The 21,382-nt window shown below is 36.4% G+C and overlaps 2 protein-coding genes across 2 annotated transcripts in view; one reads left to right on the plus strand and one right to left on the minus strand.

Annotated features, from left to right (window-relative positions):
* The window catches only part of LOC125663723 (protein MTO1 homolog, mitochondrial-like), a 71,504-nt gene extending 70,701 nt beyond the window's left edge, over positions 1-803 (minus strand). The window contains exon 1 of the mRNA XM_048896053.2: positions 275-803. Coding sequence (XP_048752010.2) covers positions 275-512 — 238 coding nt within the window. The 5' untranslated portion in view covers positions 513-803. The remainder of the gene's footprint in view (positions 1-274) is intronic.
* Positions 804-11,798: 10,995 nt separating this feature from the next.
* Positions 11,799-17,658, plus strand: LOC125663726 (deubiquitinase DESI2-like). Its single transcript, XM_048896057.2, has 3 exons — positions 11,799-11,871; positions 12,224-12,308; positions 17,237-17,658. The coding sequence occupies exons 1-3, from the start codon at positions 11,851-11,853 to the stop codon at positions 17,608-17,610; spliced, it is 480 nt and encodes a 159-aa protein (XP_048752014.2). The 5' UTR covers positions 11,799-11,850; the 3' UTR covers positions 17,611-17,658.
* Positions 17,659-21,382: the final 3,724 nt, after the last annotated feature.

Here is a 21,382-nt window from a genome sequence, read left to right on the forward strand (position 1 = left end):
TGATATAAAATTTCTTGACTGTGTTTTCAATTCTATAAAGACAATGCATGCCATGTTGAGTGTGTGTCACACTTATTCAACAGTGCATGGAATTGGCCATCATTTTCAATTAAGACACCTGTTTATGGTAATGTTTTTGTTTGTTTTTTCCTCGCTAAAGAGGCATAGGCCTAATCGTGTTTTCGTGAGAAGATCTCGCTACATGGGAAGTGTTCTCAACCTGTTGAATCATGATAATTTTATATTATATATTTAATCTATGAAAGTTGCATACCTATGGTGTTTAATTTATGTGTGAGGAGTAAGGTTCGTGCTCCCATCCTGGCAGAAGCGCATGCCGCCTCGGTCCCTGCATGCCCCCCTCCCACAACAATGACATCAAATCTCTTAGCAGACCTGTCACTTGCACTGCTGAAAAACTCCTTTCTAATACACATGAAAGGATTACATTCCGGAATGCTACATCTGTGTCGCGAAAACCTTACCACACTTTTTTTCAATAACTTGAGCATTTCAGGCGATTTGATAAAAAATAATAATAGAACTACAGGTAGAACTAAAAGTGAAAGACATGTAAATGTTAATGAGGATTTTGTAGTCAAGATTAATCTTCACTCTCCATACATTTTCTTTCCTGTCAAGTCACAGGTATATTCACTTTGTTATTAATTTTACTCATCACTGACTGCAATGTATTGGACATCATACAATGCTACATGTGACAAAACTGCTCAAGGAAATTCGAATTAGGTAGGCTTATTTGTTCGAACATCAAACCCGAACGGGTTAACAAAACAATAGGTAAATTGACAGTGATTGAGCCCGTTTTGACCCGAAACTCATTGTAAACATTAATATAGTTATGGTTACAATGAGTTTCGGGTCAAAACGGGCTTAGCCCCTGTGGGTAAATTGTAGTGATTTTCCAATGATTTTTTTCCAAAACCGTATAACACCAAGTGGTACAGCTGCAGGGGCGGATCCAGGAATTGCGGTTACGGGGGCGCCACTTTATGAGGCAGGGAGTCTGGGGGGTGAATCCCTGGTGGGGGCCCAGGGGGCGAAGTCCCCGGAAGCTCCTAGATTTTACAGCTTTTAAAAGGCTTGAAATATATCTCCTATTTAGTCTTTTGTACTATTTTCTATCATTTTTTATGAGGTGAAATTAATAAAATGACGCAAATTTTAAGGGTTTTTAGAAAAAATTAAGTTCTCCCAATAAAGTAATTCAAGAAATCAATAGATTTTGTCATCTATTTCTCCGGGAGTGGAAAAAATTATTGCTTAAATTTTAGGGGGGGGGGGCGCCGACTGCGCCCCCCCCCCCCCCCCTTAAATCCGCCACTGATATGTAATGTAAAATAAGAAATTAATAAATAGATAAACAATAGCGGGTATCAAGGTGTGAAATTTTTAAATAAAAGTGGTAATTAGGCCTATACGGGGTACCGTTTTACATGACCTATTTATTGCTTTTTTAAATAAAAAAATGATAATTGTGTAACAGGAAGTGGGAAAATGAAACGGACCAGACCGGAATTCAAACCCGGGCCCCCAAACTCCCCGTCGAGGCCTCATTACGTCACCTACGAATAGACCTCTCCTATGTGACGCAGCACAATATACAGATTTGTATATTGTGAGTCCGCGATTATCACGCAGGCAAATAACTCTAAAGAAGTAGTTCGCAGTTAAAAGTTTGAAGATATTGATATTAAGAGCATTAATATAAAAGTATGGATTTATTTTAAACATAAAATGATCAAAATATCATTAAAAAGTAGGGAGACTCTGTTCAAATTATTGTGTAAAGTAATGAACTTGATGTTTACGTTCTTGTTTTGAAAGATGTTTACGTTTGACGTTATGTTTTTTCGTCATTCTACATTGACGTCACAGTATACGCGACCTAAGAAATCGCTATCCCATAATGCCTAAGTGGAAGAGTTTGGTTTGTGAGCAAACGAACTCTGGTGGAAGTTTGCCCGGGCCCCCTGAATTTCTAGTCAGGTGCTCTACCAACTGAGCTAACTGTCCACCGGCGACCGAATCCGGCTGACCGCTACAATTGAATTCTTCGTATAGAACATTGATTCAGACATGATTTGTTATAGAATTCATCTATTTATTAATGGGAATGGGATTGATTTTAGATTAAATGCAATTTTTATAGCCCTGTATATGCAACAAATCTATATAGTAGAACAGAGCTGGAGTTATAAATTCCAATACTATTGAATATTGCAACGAAATGTACACCATAATGAGTATTTGTTAGAGTATGAGTTACCGTACCTATACTGGATTCCTAAACTTCATAAAAACCCTTACAAAGATACATTGCTGGATCCAGTAAATGTTCTACCAAGCCCTTATCTTTGCTCCTCACGAAAATATGAACAGCTGTGAAGGAGAAACTTCAAACGTACTGTGCGACTACATATGCCAGAAGTAGAGTAAATCAAATGTGGATTCTAAAAAATATTGTAAAGAACTATTAGTAAACTTGAAATCACAAAACGTTTCTCAAATCAACAACATCAAAACGTATTACTTTTCAACTCTTTACACGACCATTCCTCGCGATAAATTAAAGACTGGACCTTTTGACATCACAGACTGTTGCTTCTTCAACAAAAATGGAAAACGCAAATATTCCTATCTAGTGATCAGTCATCCAAATAAATCACTTTGTTAAACGTCACTCTGATTCCACGCACAAGTACTGTGAAGTTGAAATAAAAAATATGCTGGAGTTCCTCATTAACAATATCTTTGTGATCTTTGGTGATCAGGTCTTCCAATAGTCTGTTGGAATCCCAATGGGCACGAATTGTGCTCCTTTGTTACCTGACCTGTTTTTATATTCCTATGAAGCAGAATTTATTCAAAAACTTCCACGTGAGAAGAAAAGATATCTTGCTGTGGCCTTCAATTCTACATTTAGATATATCGACGATGTATTATCTATTAACAATAATTAATAATTTTCATGCATATGTCGCTTCAATATATCCCAGTGAACTCGAAATAAATGACACCACGAAGTCGTCCACTTCAATTTCATACTTACATATTTTATTGAAAGTAGATATTAACAGCAAACTAACTACTCAACTTTATGACAAACGGGATGATTTCAACTTCTCAATCGTCAACTTCCCATATTTGTGTGGCAATATTACATTATCACATACATGCGATGTTTACATCTCCCAGCTGATTCGATACACAAGAGCTAGTTCTACGTATGGTCAGTTTTTAAATCGAAGCAGGCTACTGACAAATAAGTTTACGGTGCAGGGGTTCCAACAGTCTCAGCATTTCGCAAATTCTATGGTCGTTATAACGATCTAGTTTGCCAATATAACCTATCATTTGGTCAAATGCTGTCTGACGTGTTTCATGCCGATTGTTTGGCCGTTCTTGGCACACTGATTTTGACTACGGATAACTCCGTTTACCTGATCAAGATATAGGGCTCACGGCGGGTGTGACCGGTCGACAGGGGATGCTTAATCCTCCTAGGCACCCGATCCCACCTCTGGTATGTCCAGGGGTCCGTGTTTGTCCAACTCTCTGTTTTGTAGTGCTTATAGGAGTTATGAGATTGATCACTGTTTGTTATATTCACCTTTATAGGAGTTATGAGATTGGTCACTGTTCGTCATCTTCACCTTTATAGGAGTTATGAAATTAATCACTGTTCGTTATCTTCGCCTTTCATTCTATGATTTGGCGTTCTTACAATTTTACTTCAGAAACAGCCACGCGGAACCAAATGTTCCGTATACACTTTTTATTTGTATGATAAACAATTGTTCATAATAGTGCAGTATAGCAGGCCTTGTTCAGAGCAACTGCACCTACTGCAATTAGTGTAATTATTATACATGTATCATTTGATTACATGTAGATAGCGGATAGTCTTCTGTGTAATTTATTAAATCAATAAACAAATAGCTGTGGTATATGATAAAATCACTGATACTTGAAAGATGAGAGTAGCGGATTAAAACCTTTGGATAATGAAGGTTTATTTCAAACGTCATTACTACTTCCCTGAAAGGTCAATACTGTGGTATTGGTCATTGATAACCGGTATGCCCACCATTAGCGTCGATAACGGCGCGTGTGCGACGTGTCCTTGATTGGACAGCCTTTGAGGAATGAAGCAATGCATTTCCCAGTTTAAGCGGATTCTGAGGCTGGCGGCTTCACACCTAGCTGTTTGTTTAACGTCATTTGAGAATGTTTCGCTCATATTGAGACGTCCCATTCAATAGGGTTACCGACTGTTCCCGTCCCCCGACTGTTCCAACAACAACCATTTTCTATTATTTACATATGAAAATAAAAATATATTTCATGCCCCCTCCCATTTTTATAGTAGTATTGATTGATAAAAATCTAAAATAACTGCTTGTCATAATGTGGCGATCCCACAGGTCCCTGTGTACTGTGTACACATGTAAGTATAGTGTCTTGATGATTTCACATGTAGTACTATATTGTGCTAATTGATATAGATTAGTACTATTTTAAGCGTACTAAACTTGTTACTGCTTAGTACTAGATCAGAGAACCGCCTATTCCCTTTAGAAAAGTGGACAGTATCAAGCACCAAATTAACACACACTCAAATAATTGAAGATGCCTGCAATTATTTGAAGATATCATTAATTCAGATATTGTGCGCAATAATTGAATCGATGCGCACATCAAATCAATCATTGCCCTCGTCCATTCAATTAATGAGAACATCAATTCAATGGACGAGAGCAATAATTGATATGATACGCGCATAAATTCAATTGATGAGAGCAATAATTGATTTGATGCGCGCAAAGAAGAACCTTATGCACATTAACAAAATGCCACCAATTTAATCCCTTTGGCACTTAAGGTTCCATTAAAAATTTCTAATTGTGAGCGAAAAATTGTATTCATCGCACCCCTGACCATGACGTTACCTCCGCCGAATCTATCACGTTCAAGGGCACAACTGTCTACATCACAATCATAAAAACGACGGTAAATTCGGGCTCTGTCGTCAGCACTACTAACGTTATATCTGGACTCGTCAGAGAACAAGACCCGTGTCCAGATTTGGAGTTGATTCAGCCTCCGTCCCACTGTACTCGGATATGCGATTGAAGTTGTAGGCCTTGGTAAGTTCTTCTGCAGTAGATCCTATGGCACATCATTATTCTGAACATGACGTGCAATCGTTTGCCTCGTCATGGTGGGCGTAAACCTATCCTGCACGTGACGTAGCCGTATGTACGCTTGTTGACGTGACGTATAGTTATAATCGATCATTTGATCCTGCCTGGAGATATCGTCGCAACAACCATCTTAACGTACAGGGATAACCATTAAAACGACTTGCTAACTCTCGCTGACTAACGCTTGCTTGCAGCATACCGACAGTCTCATTTGGCATTTCATATCGTTTAAACGCGGCATATAATATTTCTAATCTCTATTGTTGATTTAGCATCTGTAATCACCAACAGAATTGTTTCAGCACGACAAAACTCGTTTTACCTTTCTTTTGAATAGCGCCCGGAAATTTTTGTGCAATGTACTCACATCGCATAAATCATGAACAGAACCCAATATTTCCCAGTGAGCTACAGATCTGCAGTTAGTACGACAGGAAACCAGCACGCTATGTGGTGAGTGAAGGTTGCAATCAATATATTTTTAAATTTTTTCCCCCAAAAGATGTGCAGGGCCGTAAATTAACCTTCAATTTGGAGGAGGCAGGAAATTAGGCGGGGGTCTGGGGGCGGCCCAGGCCCCCAGACGCTGAGCACATTTTATGCACACTGAACACGTTTCGTGCAAAATCCTTGATTCTAGGGCCTTCTAAGATGTTACTTGACTAACTCATTCTAAAAGAAAGATTTGGAATGCTTTTTAAGGGAGGTATCATGTTCTTAGTTATTGGAAACAACATAAATTCTAATGAACTTGAAATTTTAATTTTTTTTGGCTCAAAAGTTGGAGGAGGCAGCTGCCTCCTCCGCCTCCATGTAATTTACGGCCCTGATGTGTTGCGTTTTTATTGTCACTCAGTATAAATTCGGTCACAGGCTTTATCAATGACCCGAGTATTAGTTATACATGTAAGTATCATTATCCTTAAGGGCTACGGGATCTATGATAATTATTCTTCTCTTTACATCTAAGCTAAATTCTAATATTCAGCAGTGAAATAACACAAGATGCGTTTTAAAAACCCAAATGCCCCCTAAAAGTGCCCTAATGACGAATGACCTTACACGATGTAATATATGTTATATTAACATTATACACTTGTAACTATCTTGGACTTGCCTTAGAGTCGGAAACCTGGGTTGAAAAATTCACAATTTTCGTACATCCATTCTGTTTTTGTTAAATATGCACTTAGTTTTTTTTAATACAGTATCAGCAAAATTAAAGAATTTTAGATCACAAAGACAATAATCACTGATAATTTTGGTCATACCCTGAAATCAAAGCCCTATAAGCAATTATTGCATTGATGTGCGTAGCAAATCAATTACTGCTCTCATCAATTGATGATCGCATCAGTTCAATCATTGGGTCCATGTAGTTAAGTAGTTGTCTGATACTCTCCGTTCCTTATAAATAATGGAGCGCTTAGACAATAGAATGGCATCGCATATGGATTTTAAGTATGTTATATATAATCTGAACGGTCAGCCAGTTGAAGTTGTTGATAAATTTGTATACCTTGGTGTTTTATTTAACTTTAACGGTAACTACAATCGTGCGCAATAACAATTACCTGTCAAGGTAGACAAGAAACAGATGTAGCAAGTATTCTGAATTATGCTTGTAAAGTATGGGGTAGCCATAATGCCAGAGATGTAGAAATGATACAGTTAGAGTTTATAAAATCTGTTTTAGGTGTGCGAAAAAAAACAAATTCTGCCTCGGTGTATTTTGAAAATGGGAAGTTTCCTATGAAAATCATTCAATTCTTCAGAATGTTTAAATTTTGGTTTAAAGTGTTGCGTGGTGAAAATTGTATAATTAGATATTACAAGGAATATTATATATTAGAGCTGTGATAGAATAAAAAATTGTAGTAAACATTGGGCCTATTGCATTAAACAAAAATTGTACGAGATAGAGTTAGGATATATTTGGTGTGATCAAGAGAATGCAACGCGTCTAAATTTTTCTTTCCTATTATAAAACAGAGGTTCACCGATATGTTTGTTCAAAGTTTAGTGGAACAGATTAATTGTTCTTCAAAGTGTATCATTTACAAACATATCATTGATCACTTTTCTTTACAGTATTACCTTTGTTAACCTATACCTAATATGTTTTAAAAGCACATTGGTCGAATCAGACTCATAATCTTGAAATTGAAACAGGCCACAATAACAATATACTCAGAGAAAATAGAGTATGTAAATTCTGTAAAAATGACATAGAGGACGAATACCACTTTATATCAATTTGCCCTCATTACGAGAAATTTCGTCATAAATACATGTACATGTATATAAAAAAAAATATTATTGGCAAAAACCATTCGTTTTAAAATTTGTACAATTATTAAGTGTTCATAATGTACACGAACTTTGTAATTTAGGGAAATATTTATGTTTTGTACTTTAAAAAGTTGCGAGAAAACCTTGTTTTCTTCGTTGTTATTGTTGTTTCTTCGTCGTTTGAATTTGTACACCGCCATACAATGCCATGTTTATGTATTTACATTGTACATGTATGTATATATATTGTAACTGATGTGATAAGACGTATGTCTTAAGCAATAAAGAGAGCAATATATGTAACACAATAGATAGTCGAACACGAAGCCAAGTTATCGGTCGTATTCTATATCTTGCAAGATATCCATGGGGACACGATGTCGGTTGATGAATCGTTAGAATAATTTCATCTATGACATCGCACTTGCACTTTTGATTTGGCAGAACTGATTTATACATGTACCTTTCTTCACTAGAAGAGATTATTCACTTGGCCACAAAATAGTCCTTATTAGAGAAATACTTCGATCAAATATGTAGGTTTGCATTACGTTATGTATCCGATTGCGTCAACGGAATGATTTATAAAAATGTACGGAATTGTTGATATAATTTTACAATGTATAGAAAATCGTGTATAAAGCTACTATATAATGGCTCTTGCCAGAAGGTGATCTGGTTATTGAAAACAGGGGGGGAGGGGGTTCGTAGGAGGAACCCTACTTAATATCCACCTATGATGGAAAGAGCTAGGTAGATTTTGTGGGGGATAACGTTTGAAACAAATGCATACTTTAAGATCCAGCCTGACATTCACGGCTTTTGATAAATTTGCACAAATTATGTATTAATTAGATGTAAATGCTATAGGAAATACATGTATATCAAAAGGCTCTTAAATTTTTTTTCTACGTATAATGTGCAATGGCAAAATTATAACCTTTTTCCAGATTATAAAATTTAAAAACTTACAATTTATGCTTACGATGGTTTTGTTTCTGATGAGAAATGAGGACGTAACGTTGAACTCAAAACATGCTGACAAACTTCTCGTCAGTTACAATGGCCCTAACAAGTGTATTTATTTGTGTAAAAAAAGGGGGGAGGGGGTAAAACGAGAAACAAGGGAATGGGATACAGCCAAATATTTACATTTCCAATGTTTTCGGCTTTGATATCTTTACAAATTGTAATGATAGCCATATCCTCATGAATGTGTTGCAGTTGTGAACATTGCATGTATGGATCATAATGAATATAGTACGTCTATTTGAATGGATGGGAATTTTGACTGAAATAAAAGTAAATATAAGAAACGAATTTCTTTTTTGAAAATACATGAGGGCTTGAACTGCAGTGCTTCACGCCAGCTTGAAGAGTTGCAGTTCATACCCTTATGTAAATAATCAAAAAAAGAAATATATTTCTTTAAAAAATACTACCGTTATCATTTATTTCAAACAGAGTTTTATAAAGCAGAAAAAATGCTAACTATTTTCCAGCAGCCCGTCATTATCATCTTACACAAACAAAGATGCTGTTGACGCTCCCCGGAGTTATATTTGATGTAACATCAAATGAGGAAAAGCTACTTTTGACATATAAAATACGTATACACTCACATTTCGAAGCATATTGGAATGGTCGACTTAAAATCAAGTTCCGTGCAGTTCATTATATCCGGACGTCTCCTGCTCTAATTATTGAAGAAAGATCCCATAATTGCAGACTTACTAACACGAGAGGTGACACGTGCTTCCATGCCTCTGTTTAATTGACACAGATTCGTCACCTAAAGAAAAAAAACGATACATCAGCAAAAAACGGGGCGATTCCCTCTGCAATTCTTCATTTTTCATGGTTATGCCATTTATCCCCGAAAGACTCGCAAACGAAGCCATTTACAATTTATAGTAAGGCATACATGCAATTTTGCTTCGTAAATGGATCATTCATCGTCTTAACCTGTTTATTTTTCCGTATAGGTTTAATACGAAATTAGCAAACTTATTGGGGGTGGGGGTCATAAAGTTCATATCGCATATCCCGGATATAAAAAACTATGTAGTTGTACATGTAGGGGCGTGGCTCGAATTAAACAAATATATTTATGACGACTGAATCAATATACTACAAAAGTCTATGATTTATCAATAAATCGGATTGCTTGCTACAGTGGCAATGTTGCATATGTATCTTCGTCAAGAAAAAAACAAACTTTAAAAAAAAATATTCAAAGTCAAAACTACACACAAAAGAATGCTCTTTTCGGGCCGCGAATTGAAGATGGGAAAGTTCTATATTCTTCACTCTGTCCCAATGTCTCCACATAATTTGTGAATGTCATTTCTTCTGCAGTATGCATGTGACATATACACGTACTCTACACAGCGTTTAAGGAATAAATTCCACGAGGGCCGGGTATAGACTGCAAAGCGTCACATCAGCATGAAGAACGTCATGTCCTCATGTAAAAATGAAATTTATTTTTATAATTCGCTACATGTACACTGTATATTCATACGCGTCACAACCTCAGCACATTCACGAGGAAATGACTAACATTACAACCTGTACAGATATTAAAGGCAAAAACACTGGAAATGTACATATATATACAGAGTTAAACCCTTCTCTAGCATTTAGACATCTTACGAACAATCGTACATATATGTACATAAAGGGGATCTTTCATTGTATCCACTTTGACATAAAGCACCTTCCTCGCTGTTGCTAGTATTGAGAATTCAATAGGTAATATCCGTTAGATACATGTAATATATATGGATAATGTACAACAATGATCTGGAAAAATTTGGGCGCCACTATATAACTGAAAAATTGTTGAGTGTGGCGAAAAACATCAAAACAACCAATCAATCAATACTGTATGTCTGTTCTATTTAATTTCTATGCTGCTCCAACATTCTTCAAAACAGATCATATTTTATTTAGCCTAGTTAACCGCCGTAAAATGGATGAAATATTACCGATACAGCATTACACTCCAATCAGTCAATAAATCAACCTATGCTGCTAGGGAAGAATTGGTACCTTGAAGGTGAAAAAAGAAATCCAACAGGAAGCAAATTTAAATCTAAGTTTGACAATTCACATATTGTCATTGTTTAGATTAGCATTTAACTTTACTGTTCATGTCTATTGATTTGGGGATCAAATACATAGAATGTGAAATCCACGGTACATGTAAGTATAGCAGCTGAACCGATCCTTTTGATAGAGTTTTAAAACAGAAAATTGAGGTAGAAGCAAGAGAGAGAAAAGGACCATTGTCTTCAAAACCATCAATCGCATCATCCATGTAAACATTCGATATTGATACATCTGTTATCTTGGTTGAAGGTAGAAATTATTTGGCAAATCATGTTGATGATATTAATGTTTACATGTGACTCTGAATTGCCTGTGTAACAAGTCACCTTATTGGAGCAATCCACTCTGCTAGTGATTTTTCATTAACCTCTTTATGAGCGGTACAGACAAGAGAATTCGCTACACATTGCCTACCCTCGCTTCCTTAAATAAATTAAATCCCTTTGTTGAATTTTAGCAATTACACATTCTCTACATAAATCCCCCCAAAAAAATTCTAATTCTCTTGGATTTTTGTTGTCCTTTGGTCTCATTATTTTGAGTACAATCAAGTATCTGGACATTATTTCAAAACTTTCAAAATACCACCTGAACTGCCATAGCGAAGAGAAAACTAGAGACCGAATTTTCACCATACCGGCATTAATATTCAAATAAAGATGATGAAAACAAGATGAATCTGACTGCACTCATCAGGCACATTGGTGGGAAATAGAAATCTGTTAGACATGTTAATTAGAATACTAGTCTTATATGAAGTCGTAAGCCTTTGTGTTAAATGGGCCCCTGGTTCATCACTGTGACAGTTAAACCGTTCCCACCGACAGTTGGGACCGGTCGCGGAGGTTCGATGGTTAGAGAGTTCGATTTGTGACCGGGACGTCACGGGTTCGAGCCCCGCTCGTGTCGTGGCCGCGTGAAAATTTGTTTTGTTCTTTTAAACATCACCTACCTCATTAACCAAGGGAACTAAACGATTTCAAACTTTCATTTGTACATTTGTACGAACATGGTCAATTTAGAGGAAGTTCTTGTGGAACACATGCTACCGGAGATGAGGAAAATTGTCCGTTTTCGCACTTGAAGTATCATAAATTGCGTTTTTCAAATTATATCCATCTGTAGCAAAGTATCATTTATCATAAAGTTGTTCGACGCGTTGCATATAAAATGACAATTTTACCATGTACTGACTACAAAAAGGAAAGATTCAGTGATGATGAAAAACACATTTTTGGTAAGCAAAACTATTTGTATCTCTTTCAAATGATTTAAGCTAGGAATATATTAACGGACAGATTTTTTAATAACAAGAGAGAGAGAGAGAGAGACAGAGAGAGAGAGACAGAGACACACACACACACACACACACACAGAGAGAGAGAGAGAGAGAGAGAGAGAGAGAGAGAGAGAGAGATGAATCATTCTTATTTGAACTACACATTCTCGGAGTTTAAATGTAGCTGTTTGACAATTTTAAACAGGTTGATTAGAAATCGATTTATATAAATGAAACAACCGAGTTCCAGATTTCTGTAAAATAGACTTTTTTACTAGCCCTGTAATGTTCGAACATATTGTAATTAAAGGTGTTGTGTGTTACCGTTGTGGTCCTTTACCTGTCGGGACAAGCGAAAGCGTGGCTGTTTGGGAAATCCCACAGCGAGTGTCAGGGTAAGCTACTCTACTAGCATTGTTTATTGTAAGACGAGCGGGTAAGGGTATTTTGTAATGGTTAAAACATGATGATATCCGATGTTATCAAATTGTAAATTTTTGTATTATGATAAGTATTTGCATCATATGTACTCAACAGGTTAACCACATCATTCATATATATATATATATCCAAAATTGAAATAGAGTCTCAGTAATCGGATACTAATATTTAAAAAAATATGAAAAGAAAACACAGAAATCTAATATTCTACCATGTGCCTTAGTTTTCAGTATGCGCTCCATTTCTAGGTCAATCGACATAACTTTCTTATAGTTGTTTTCTGCCCGCATCCTGAGTAACTGTATTTCCCCCGTCACACGATTATAATATTCTACCATGTGCCTTAGTTTTCAGTATGCGCTCCATACTCTGTGTTTTCTTTTCATATTATATATATATATATATATATATATATATATATATATATATATTAACGTGTGACAGCGTGGCGAGAATTGCATCGTCATCGAAAGCAAGTTTGGTTTTAGACCTGCCTGGATGGTCGAGCGGTCTAGTGCGCTGGTTACATGCTGCTAGGAGATTTGGTTCCACAGGTCGTGAGTTCAACCCCAGGTAGGGGCGGAAGTGGGTATCCAAATAAAGGGAAATTTTCTTTGCTTTATATTAAATATATCTTCACTTAGGGCAGTTATGTTCATTTAACAGTTAATTGCTATTTCCGTGCTTTATATAAAATATTTCGAATGCAATGTGTATCATTTATGATCCTCTTAAATGTACGCTAAATAACTGTATCCCATTTCCATTCTCAATGACCGTGTAGCGTGTGACAGCGTGGCGAGAATTCCATCGTCATCGAAAGCAAGTTTTTTTTTAAAGACTTGCCTAGATGGTCGAGCGGTCTAGTGCGCTGGTTACATGCTGCTAGGAGATTTGGTTCCGCAGGTCGTGATTTCAACCCCGGGTAGGGGCGGAAGTGGGTATCCAAATAAAGTGAAATTTTCTGAGCTTTATATATAAATAAAAACTCTATACACTTTGTAGAAATATTTCGACCGTGTTATATATATATATATATATATATATATATGGTGTATCACATGTGCATGTACAATCGTAACTAATCAACGATACAAGATATTTGTAATTGATAATACGATTTCCCCCCACATTGAAACAACGATTTTTGAACGTCGTACCTACCAGTATAAAGTGCAAAGAATCTTCACTATCAACACATACAATGTTTTACATGTATTTCCCCTTTATCAAATATCGATTCGAAGGCATATAGTGATTGGTAAGTCTGTCAGCAAAAACTTTATCCTTGGCCATAACTTTTGAATGGATGATAGGATTTACACATTTCACATGTGCACTCCCAGTGACAAAATTTTCTTTTGGTATCAACATATTTGACCTTTTGACGTTCATCTTGTAATTTGACATCTGAACTATAAAACTTTATGTTGAACCAAACTTATTTAACTGCTGGGTAGCAATTATTTCAAGTCGTTAAAAATGCGTCTGTTTTGTGAAGGTGTTTTTTTTATACGTCCCCATTCTCAATTTTTTCATCCATATAGAGACGTCATCAGCTTACACATGGCCAATGCGGCTGTAGCATCGAAGGGTTCTGTATCACACCAACGCCCACTGTGACACGAGGACTCCCCTTTTTAAGGTCATATCCGAAAGACTTGTGACTTTTACTTCTGTATATATTCCAAGGAATGGAGAACTTTGTAAATTATGTTCACTGTCACAGGTTTTAGACGAGTACCATTTTATACTGGTTGTTCATTTTTTGACGAAGTTAGAAAAATGTACTTAGTAATATTACTTTCAACACAGTATGATGTAGGAGCTTATCCTTGCTCGTCGCAAAAGGCGACTAACTGGGACGGTCTTTCGAATGAGACCGCATAATCTGAGGTCCCGCGTCACAGCAGGTGTGACACGATAAAGATCCCTCCCTGCTCAAAGGCCATAAGCGCTGAGCAAGGCCAAAATTTGCAGCCCTTCACCACAAATGGTGACGTCTCCATATGAGTGAAAAATTCTCGAGCAATATACAATCAAACAATATACAATCAACTAACCAACCAATCCACTATCATTATTGTTTTCCCCCTTTTTGGTGGTGGGGGGTGGGAGGGGGGGTATATCTGGTATGATTTGATTTAATTCACGATTAGAAACTTTGTAATCGTTTTTCGTCTTATTTTAACAATCCTGCGTATACAGGTATATGTCACACTAATTATGTATTTTTGTATAAATTTCATGCATATACGTTAAATCTATTAACTAAATTGTTGGCGGTAAAAACAATATGACACCTCTCATGCGGACGTTTGGCGAGGGAACAGTCACTGTCTATGTAAAACGTCCCAGGTTTGACACGGCACCGGGATGGAGGGTGGAACACAGGCCTTTTTAGGTCACCTGAGTAAACTCAGGTGACCTATTGCAATTGGTTGTCGTCCGTCGTCGTCCGTCGTGCGTTAACAATTGAAATTTTTAACTTCTTCTTGATAACTACCAGTCCAATGCTTTTCAAATTTGGTATGAAGCATCATTGGGATAAGGGGGACATAAATTGTAAATTTCAAAAACTGCCCAAAATTGACAAATTTTCAAAAAATTTCTCAAGAATCACACACGTGAAAGAAAAACTAAATGCAAAGTGATGTAGAGCAGAAAGGCCTCTACCAAAATTGTAAATTTCATGATCCCCGGGGTAGGGGTTCTGACTTTAGGGCGGGGCCAAACTTGGTATATAGTGTTTATGTGTAAAACACTTAAATAACATCTTCTTTAGTGCTATTGATACTAAATTGAAACTAAATAGATATTCAGAAAGAACAGGTAGTCCTTTACCAAAATTGTAAATTTGATGATCCCAGGGGTAGGAGTTTTGGTATCAGGGTAGGGCCAAAATGGTCAGTTATTAAATGTGTGAACAATAGACATTTTTAACTCCTTCTTGATAACTATCATTCCAATTCTTTTCAAATTTGGTATGAAACATTTGGAACAAGGGGGACATGAATTGTAAATTTCAGGATTCCTGCACCCCTGGGGCATTAGGGGTGGGACAAAAACTGCCCAAAATAGACCAATTTTCAAAAATCTTCTTCTCTACAACTGCACATGTGTACGAAAACCTAAATGCATAGTGATGTAGAGCAGGAAGGCCTCTACCAAAATTGTAAATTTCATGATCCCCGGGGTAGGGGTTCTGACCCCAGGGCGAGGCCAAACTTTTTATACAGTGTTTATGTGTAAAACACTTAAATAACATCTTCTTTAGTGCTATTGATATTAAATTGAAAGTAAATAGATATTTAGAAAGAACAGGTAGTCCTTTACCAAAACTGTAAATTTGATGACCCCAGGGTTAGGCGTTCTGGTATCAGGGTGCCAAATGGTCAGTTATCAAATGTGTGAACAATAGACATTTTTAACTTCTTCTTGATAACTATTATTCCAATTCTTTTCAAATTTGGTATGAAACATATTTGGAACAAGGGGAACATAAATTGTAAATTTCAGGACCCCAGCACCCCTGGGGCCTTAGTGGTGGGACAAACTCTACCAAAATTGTAAATTTCATGATCCCCGGGGTAGTGGTTCTGACCCCAGGGCGGGGCCAAACTTGTTACATAGTGTTGATGTGTAAAACACTTGAATAACATCTTCTTTAATGCTATTTATACTAAATTGAAACTAAACGGATAGAGCAGGTAGTCTTTTACCAAAATTGTAAATTTGATCACCCCCAGAGTAAGGGTTCTGATCCCAGGGTGGGACCAAACTTAGTATATAGTATTTATGTGTAAGTTTGCTGATAATGTATAAAATCTAAATACATACATAGGAATAGCAGGAAAGGATGTACAAAAAATGGTGAATTTCACAACCCAGGGTTATGACTTTAGGATGAGTCCAAATTAGTCATATCTTTTGATGTTTTAATGTGAATACACCTATTACAGTGTATTTAAAGCCTTTCATCAGTGTATGTACTTTTGAAGGCAGTGAAGTTTTAAGTACAATCTTGTTTTATACTGTTGCCGAACATTAGAATTTAGCTTAGATATTCAGAACAGGAATTTTTTTTTCTTCTAGATTTCATAGCCCATGGAAGTACATGTATCGATACTTTTTTCACTAGTACTCAGGTGACCGATAAGGCCTGTGGGCCTCTTGTAGTTGCTAAACAAATCCTAAACACTAGGCTATTGTGACATGGTGGGAAATGGTTCTTGAATAGGTGGGAAATCAGCAGATGAATATATGAAGTAATATGCAATATCCGGTGAAATAAGTAGGTATAGATTGCCCAGGGGATCAAAATGACAAGAAAGAAATGGAATACCAAGAAAAGTATTCAATATTTTGAGTGTTTTTTTTCTAAGAGGAGAGATAAATAATGTGTTACTTAACACATAAGATGTTTAGTGATGTAATATATTGCATGACATTAATCTTCGGTGAAGACTAATCGTGCTTCTCATCCTGCACCCTGTATGAATTATGGGTAGTATTCTGAATTCTAAACAGAAAATGTTATTACCCTTACAGGTGTTGTTTGATTCATGTAATCTTTCATTCGACATTAAAACTTTAACCTTCAAGACATGAAACATACAATGAAATTACATAATCCTTTAAGTATTCCGAATTGATTTGGGATAAAAATTTAATTGAAACAACGAAACTCACAATTTGTCAAAGAAAATATAGATGTAAGTTGCAAGGATTGATAGACGTAGCAGTAGAGTTTGTTGCAGGTGCTGTACAAGACAAGAGATATTGAATACTGAAACACTTAAACGCATGAAAATGAAATTGGAATCTTACGAAAAGTTTCCGAGTTAAGGAAATAATTTTTTTTAATTTACTCGAATTACAGGAGGGAAGCCATATTATTTCGGAACCACCGACTTGCTGTGTAAAATTGGACGCAGATCTGCACCGAGTCGATTCGCCCTAAGTGTAAGTCATAGGTGGATCCTCTTTGACGGAGAGTACTTCGAATGGGGCGTCCAAGGTCACTCCTACAACTATGGCAGCACCCTGACGGACGCCGAGCGCTGTAGCACAGAGCGCGAGAGTCAGCCTGCAGGGTACAGCCAGCTGGACAAGACGTGTATTGAGAAATGCGCCCGTTCCTACAGGGGGAGATACGGTCCTTACCACCTCCTGACCAACAACTGTCATGACTTTGCCAATAGAATATCAGAGGTCTTATGTAATCACACAATTTGTCCACAATGGTGCCAGTAATCGGGCAGTCCGGAAAATAAATGATGCAACAAAATGTATCTGAATTTATTGCAATGCGTTTTATTCATCAGCAGGATATTTACATTGCCAGTGTTTTTGCATTCGAATCTTTACCAATTGTAATGATAGCCATTTTCTCATGAATGCGATACAGTTGTGAACAAGGTACCTGTGAATCTTGATAAATATAGTACATATGTCTATTTTAACGACTGGGAATTCCGACAAAAATGAAAGTAAATATAAAAAATAAATTTCATTTTTGAAAAAAAAAACCCATAAAATATTTGAAAATAAATGAAGCCACGGTATGAACTACAGCGCGTCATACGAAGGTACTGGGGGTGAAGCTTTTTAGTTCATGTCCTGTATTTTCCAAAATGAAATTTATTTCTGAATTATGCAGCTCCTATGGAGGCAATGGTATCCATAAAATGTATATGACTGTACATATATCACGGCTATTTTGTGTCGAGCTGAATTGGATTGATCACTCCTTTGGGGCTTTGTTACTTATTAATTGTCAGGCACATCAATCAGTGTTTTCTTAATGCTCCATACGCAGGACATCGTGTACACTGTGTAATGGCATCCGTCGATATATATTAGGTAGAGTGATTTCTGAGTCTCCTCGTCTGCGAAGCTACATGTACGGTAATCGGTGCCAATGGGAAAACGACCGAAATGTTTGAAACAATGAAAAAATGCAAGCGTCGGTTGTCAGTACAATGCAGTACTCTTTGTCATTATTTTCCTACGTTTCTCCCTGAGGATGCATAAAATGATATGACTATTATGCTTTTATAAACGATCAATGAATTAAATTAACTGCAGGTTATTTTTGCCAAATTCAAGAGTAGGGTCACTTGCCATGCGTGATTACAAGACATTGGTACGACAATCATTTACTACGATCAGTGACGACAGCAACTAGCAAATAACGAATCATCGATGTTGATACGGCGATGGCCTTGAGACTTATTGATAACTAGTCAGGAACCCGACAACCTTGTAGTAAGCTTGAAGACTGCTCAGGGACTCTCACGATCAGTATGGAAATTACGATCTTGTTCACAATTGCCTTTTGAAAAAAATATATCGATCGATTTGTTTGTCTATCATCGTCTGATCGTAGCTCAAAGGATGAAGAACATGTAATGGGTAATTGACCCTTATATCCCGAGTTCAAATCCGCCGGAATCTTTTGTTCATATTTATTGAATAATCGTTTGAAAATCATATTGTTTTAAGATCCAGAATTGCATATTTTCTGCTTTTTTGACATATGTACTTCTTGCATATCATCATGTCTTTCATAATTGAATCATTTTATGCTGATTTGAGAAACGCTTTCAAGATGTAGTGATCCACCTTAAAGGGAAAGGCAACCCAAAACATTTTTTACATGATAAATGATAGGATTAATTATATGATAAAGATTTCGCATATTATTTTGTTGATTTTCGGCCTAGATAAACTTCAATACTAATTTGAAAATGTTAAGAATTTAAATTCCCGCTATCTATAGAGGCTGCCATGATGTGGAACTCTTTTGTATTCAAGACCACAAAAATCAATAATTTTGACGTCACACCGTCTGTTCCGGTTTTGATGAGATTCTAAGATCATCAAAGATGTGCATGTGGTAGATTTTACGAATACGTTGTAAATAGGTTGATGCCTTCCTGTCAAGCAGTTAATTACACTAATGCGAAAGGGAGATGTGAAAAAAGGTTGGTTTTTTTCCTCGAAATTCCTGACCCAACCAAGTCATCTGAAAAGAAAATACTATGTAAACTGAGGATCCATCACTTGCGTAATGACAAGTTGAGGTTCAAGACATTTGTATAAAGAAATGTGCACCGTCTGCGACTCGACTAAACGTCTTCTTTTCTTATTTTTTTCTTGCGAAAGAACGGGCTCAAATCTATACGGCTCCAAACTTAACTGTTCGTGACTTGTCATGTTTACAGTGCTGTTGATGAAATACAATATGTAAACCGGAACTGACGATGTGACGTCATAAATTAAACTTCAATGACCGCTCTCTTAGCGGCGGGTAATTTAAAATATATGATAGATTAATATTGATTTAATTGTTAAGCAAGGATTTTTTGTTGTTAAAGACTGTCATTTACGATATCAGTAAGTAATACTTTATTATTAAAAACTACAATGTGGTAAGGGTTGCCTTTCCCTTTAAGCGAGATGTCACAAAGTTTGACCCATGCATAGCGTCCAAGGTCTAGCAGTGATGTTTTTTTATCATGTCAATGCCTACCTTATCACAGATGCCCAGATTGTAAGATCACATCCGAAAGACCCGTGGAGTTTACCTCTAATGCAGGGCGAAGGAACAGTCAGTACATATCTTAAGGAGTTGATTATACTACATCGTCACGATGGTTAATTCTTTTCCAAACATGAAAGAAAACATAAATATCAGCATAATTGTATATTCCTTTCAGATCTGATTGACTAACTGGGTAGCTCAGTAACGTAGCGTCTGCTGATCTGAGTTACCCTTCCAGGTTAAAAATTATAAACTGTGCACTCTTTCATGCATTTCATCATCTGAATTCTTTGTTTAACATTGTGTATATATGTTTATCTTCTCTATGTTGTTTTCTGCAATATGAGAATAAAATTGAAGATCGCGGGTTCAAGTCCAACAGGAAATTTAAATATTCTTTAGATTACTTTTTACTAAAACTGCATTTTAAAAAAAAAACTAAATTACGTAAATTTGAAAATTTTCAATTGCAAAACATTTTTGTACTTATCCTCCTTATCAGATTTCTCTGTTGTAGTATTCTTCCTTAAACGTCTTAGGTTTGACGTGGTGTCGGGGTTCAGAATCGAACTCAAGCATCTCTATTTTGTATTGCTTGTAATAGTTATGAGATTGATCACTGTTCGTTATCTTCACCTTTCATCCAGGTTGCGAAAACAAGCGTCCTTGCCAAACCTGGATAAAATGATTCCAACTCAAATACATAAACATTTTGGCGTTTCGTTCCATGTTTTGTGCACGAAATGTGTGAGAGAGAGAGAGAGAGAGAGAGAGAGAGAGAGAGAGAGAGAGAGAGAGAGAGAGAGACTTTCGAACCTTTTTTGTATTTCTGACCGAGTTTGTTTTATATCGAACATAAACAACTTCATGTTGCAAAAGGCATTTATGTCTGTACAGAAAGGGGATATGTAAAGCACGTCTTAATGTATATGAATTAACATTTTCTTAGTTCTACAGTACACTGAGTTTAAGGCGAATCAGATTCGATTACGTACTCTAGACAGGTTAACACTTTAACTCTGGATATCGACAATTTATTTCGATTCTTCAGATGCTAATTGTAAACACTTCCAAGTTCACCCTTTCCCGTGTCTACATTTTAGTTCCATCTACAGAGATTAAGTGAAGCTGCAGACAGATTAATGGGTTATTTAGCTGCACTTTCATGTGGCTTATCAATATTAATGGTTGAAAATAGAAAAGTTGTATTAATTTCACTATATCTACTTGAATTTAATCTATAACCAAAGAAAATGTGTATGTTGCCACCTCTTTTAAGATGTCAGACATACAAAAACAGAAGTAAAGGCCAACATCAGAAAATCACACATTTTCGTAAAACAGAATAATAAAAGTAGATACATGTAAATAACTGGTTGACATGACAAATCTTGAATGTCAAAATTTTAGAAAACCTGCTAGTTTATAGATATGTATGAATTGTGGATATTTAGGAAATCATGGTATAATATTTATATT

Source organism: Ostrea edulis, chromosome 1, assembly GCF_947568905.1.
Source record: "Ostrea edulis chromosome 1, xbOstEdul1.1, whole genome shotgun sequence".
In the NCBI taxonomy this organism is placed as follows: Eukaryota; Metazoa; Mollusca; class Bivalvia; order Ostreida; family Ostreidae; genus Ostrea; species Ostrea edulis.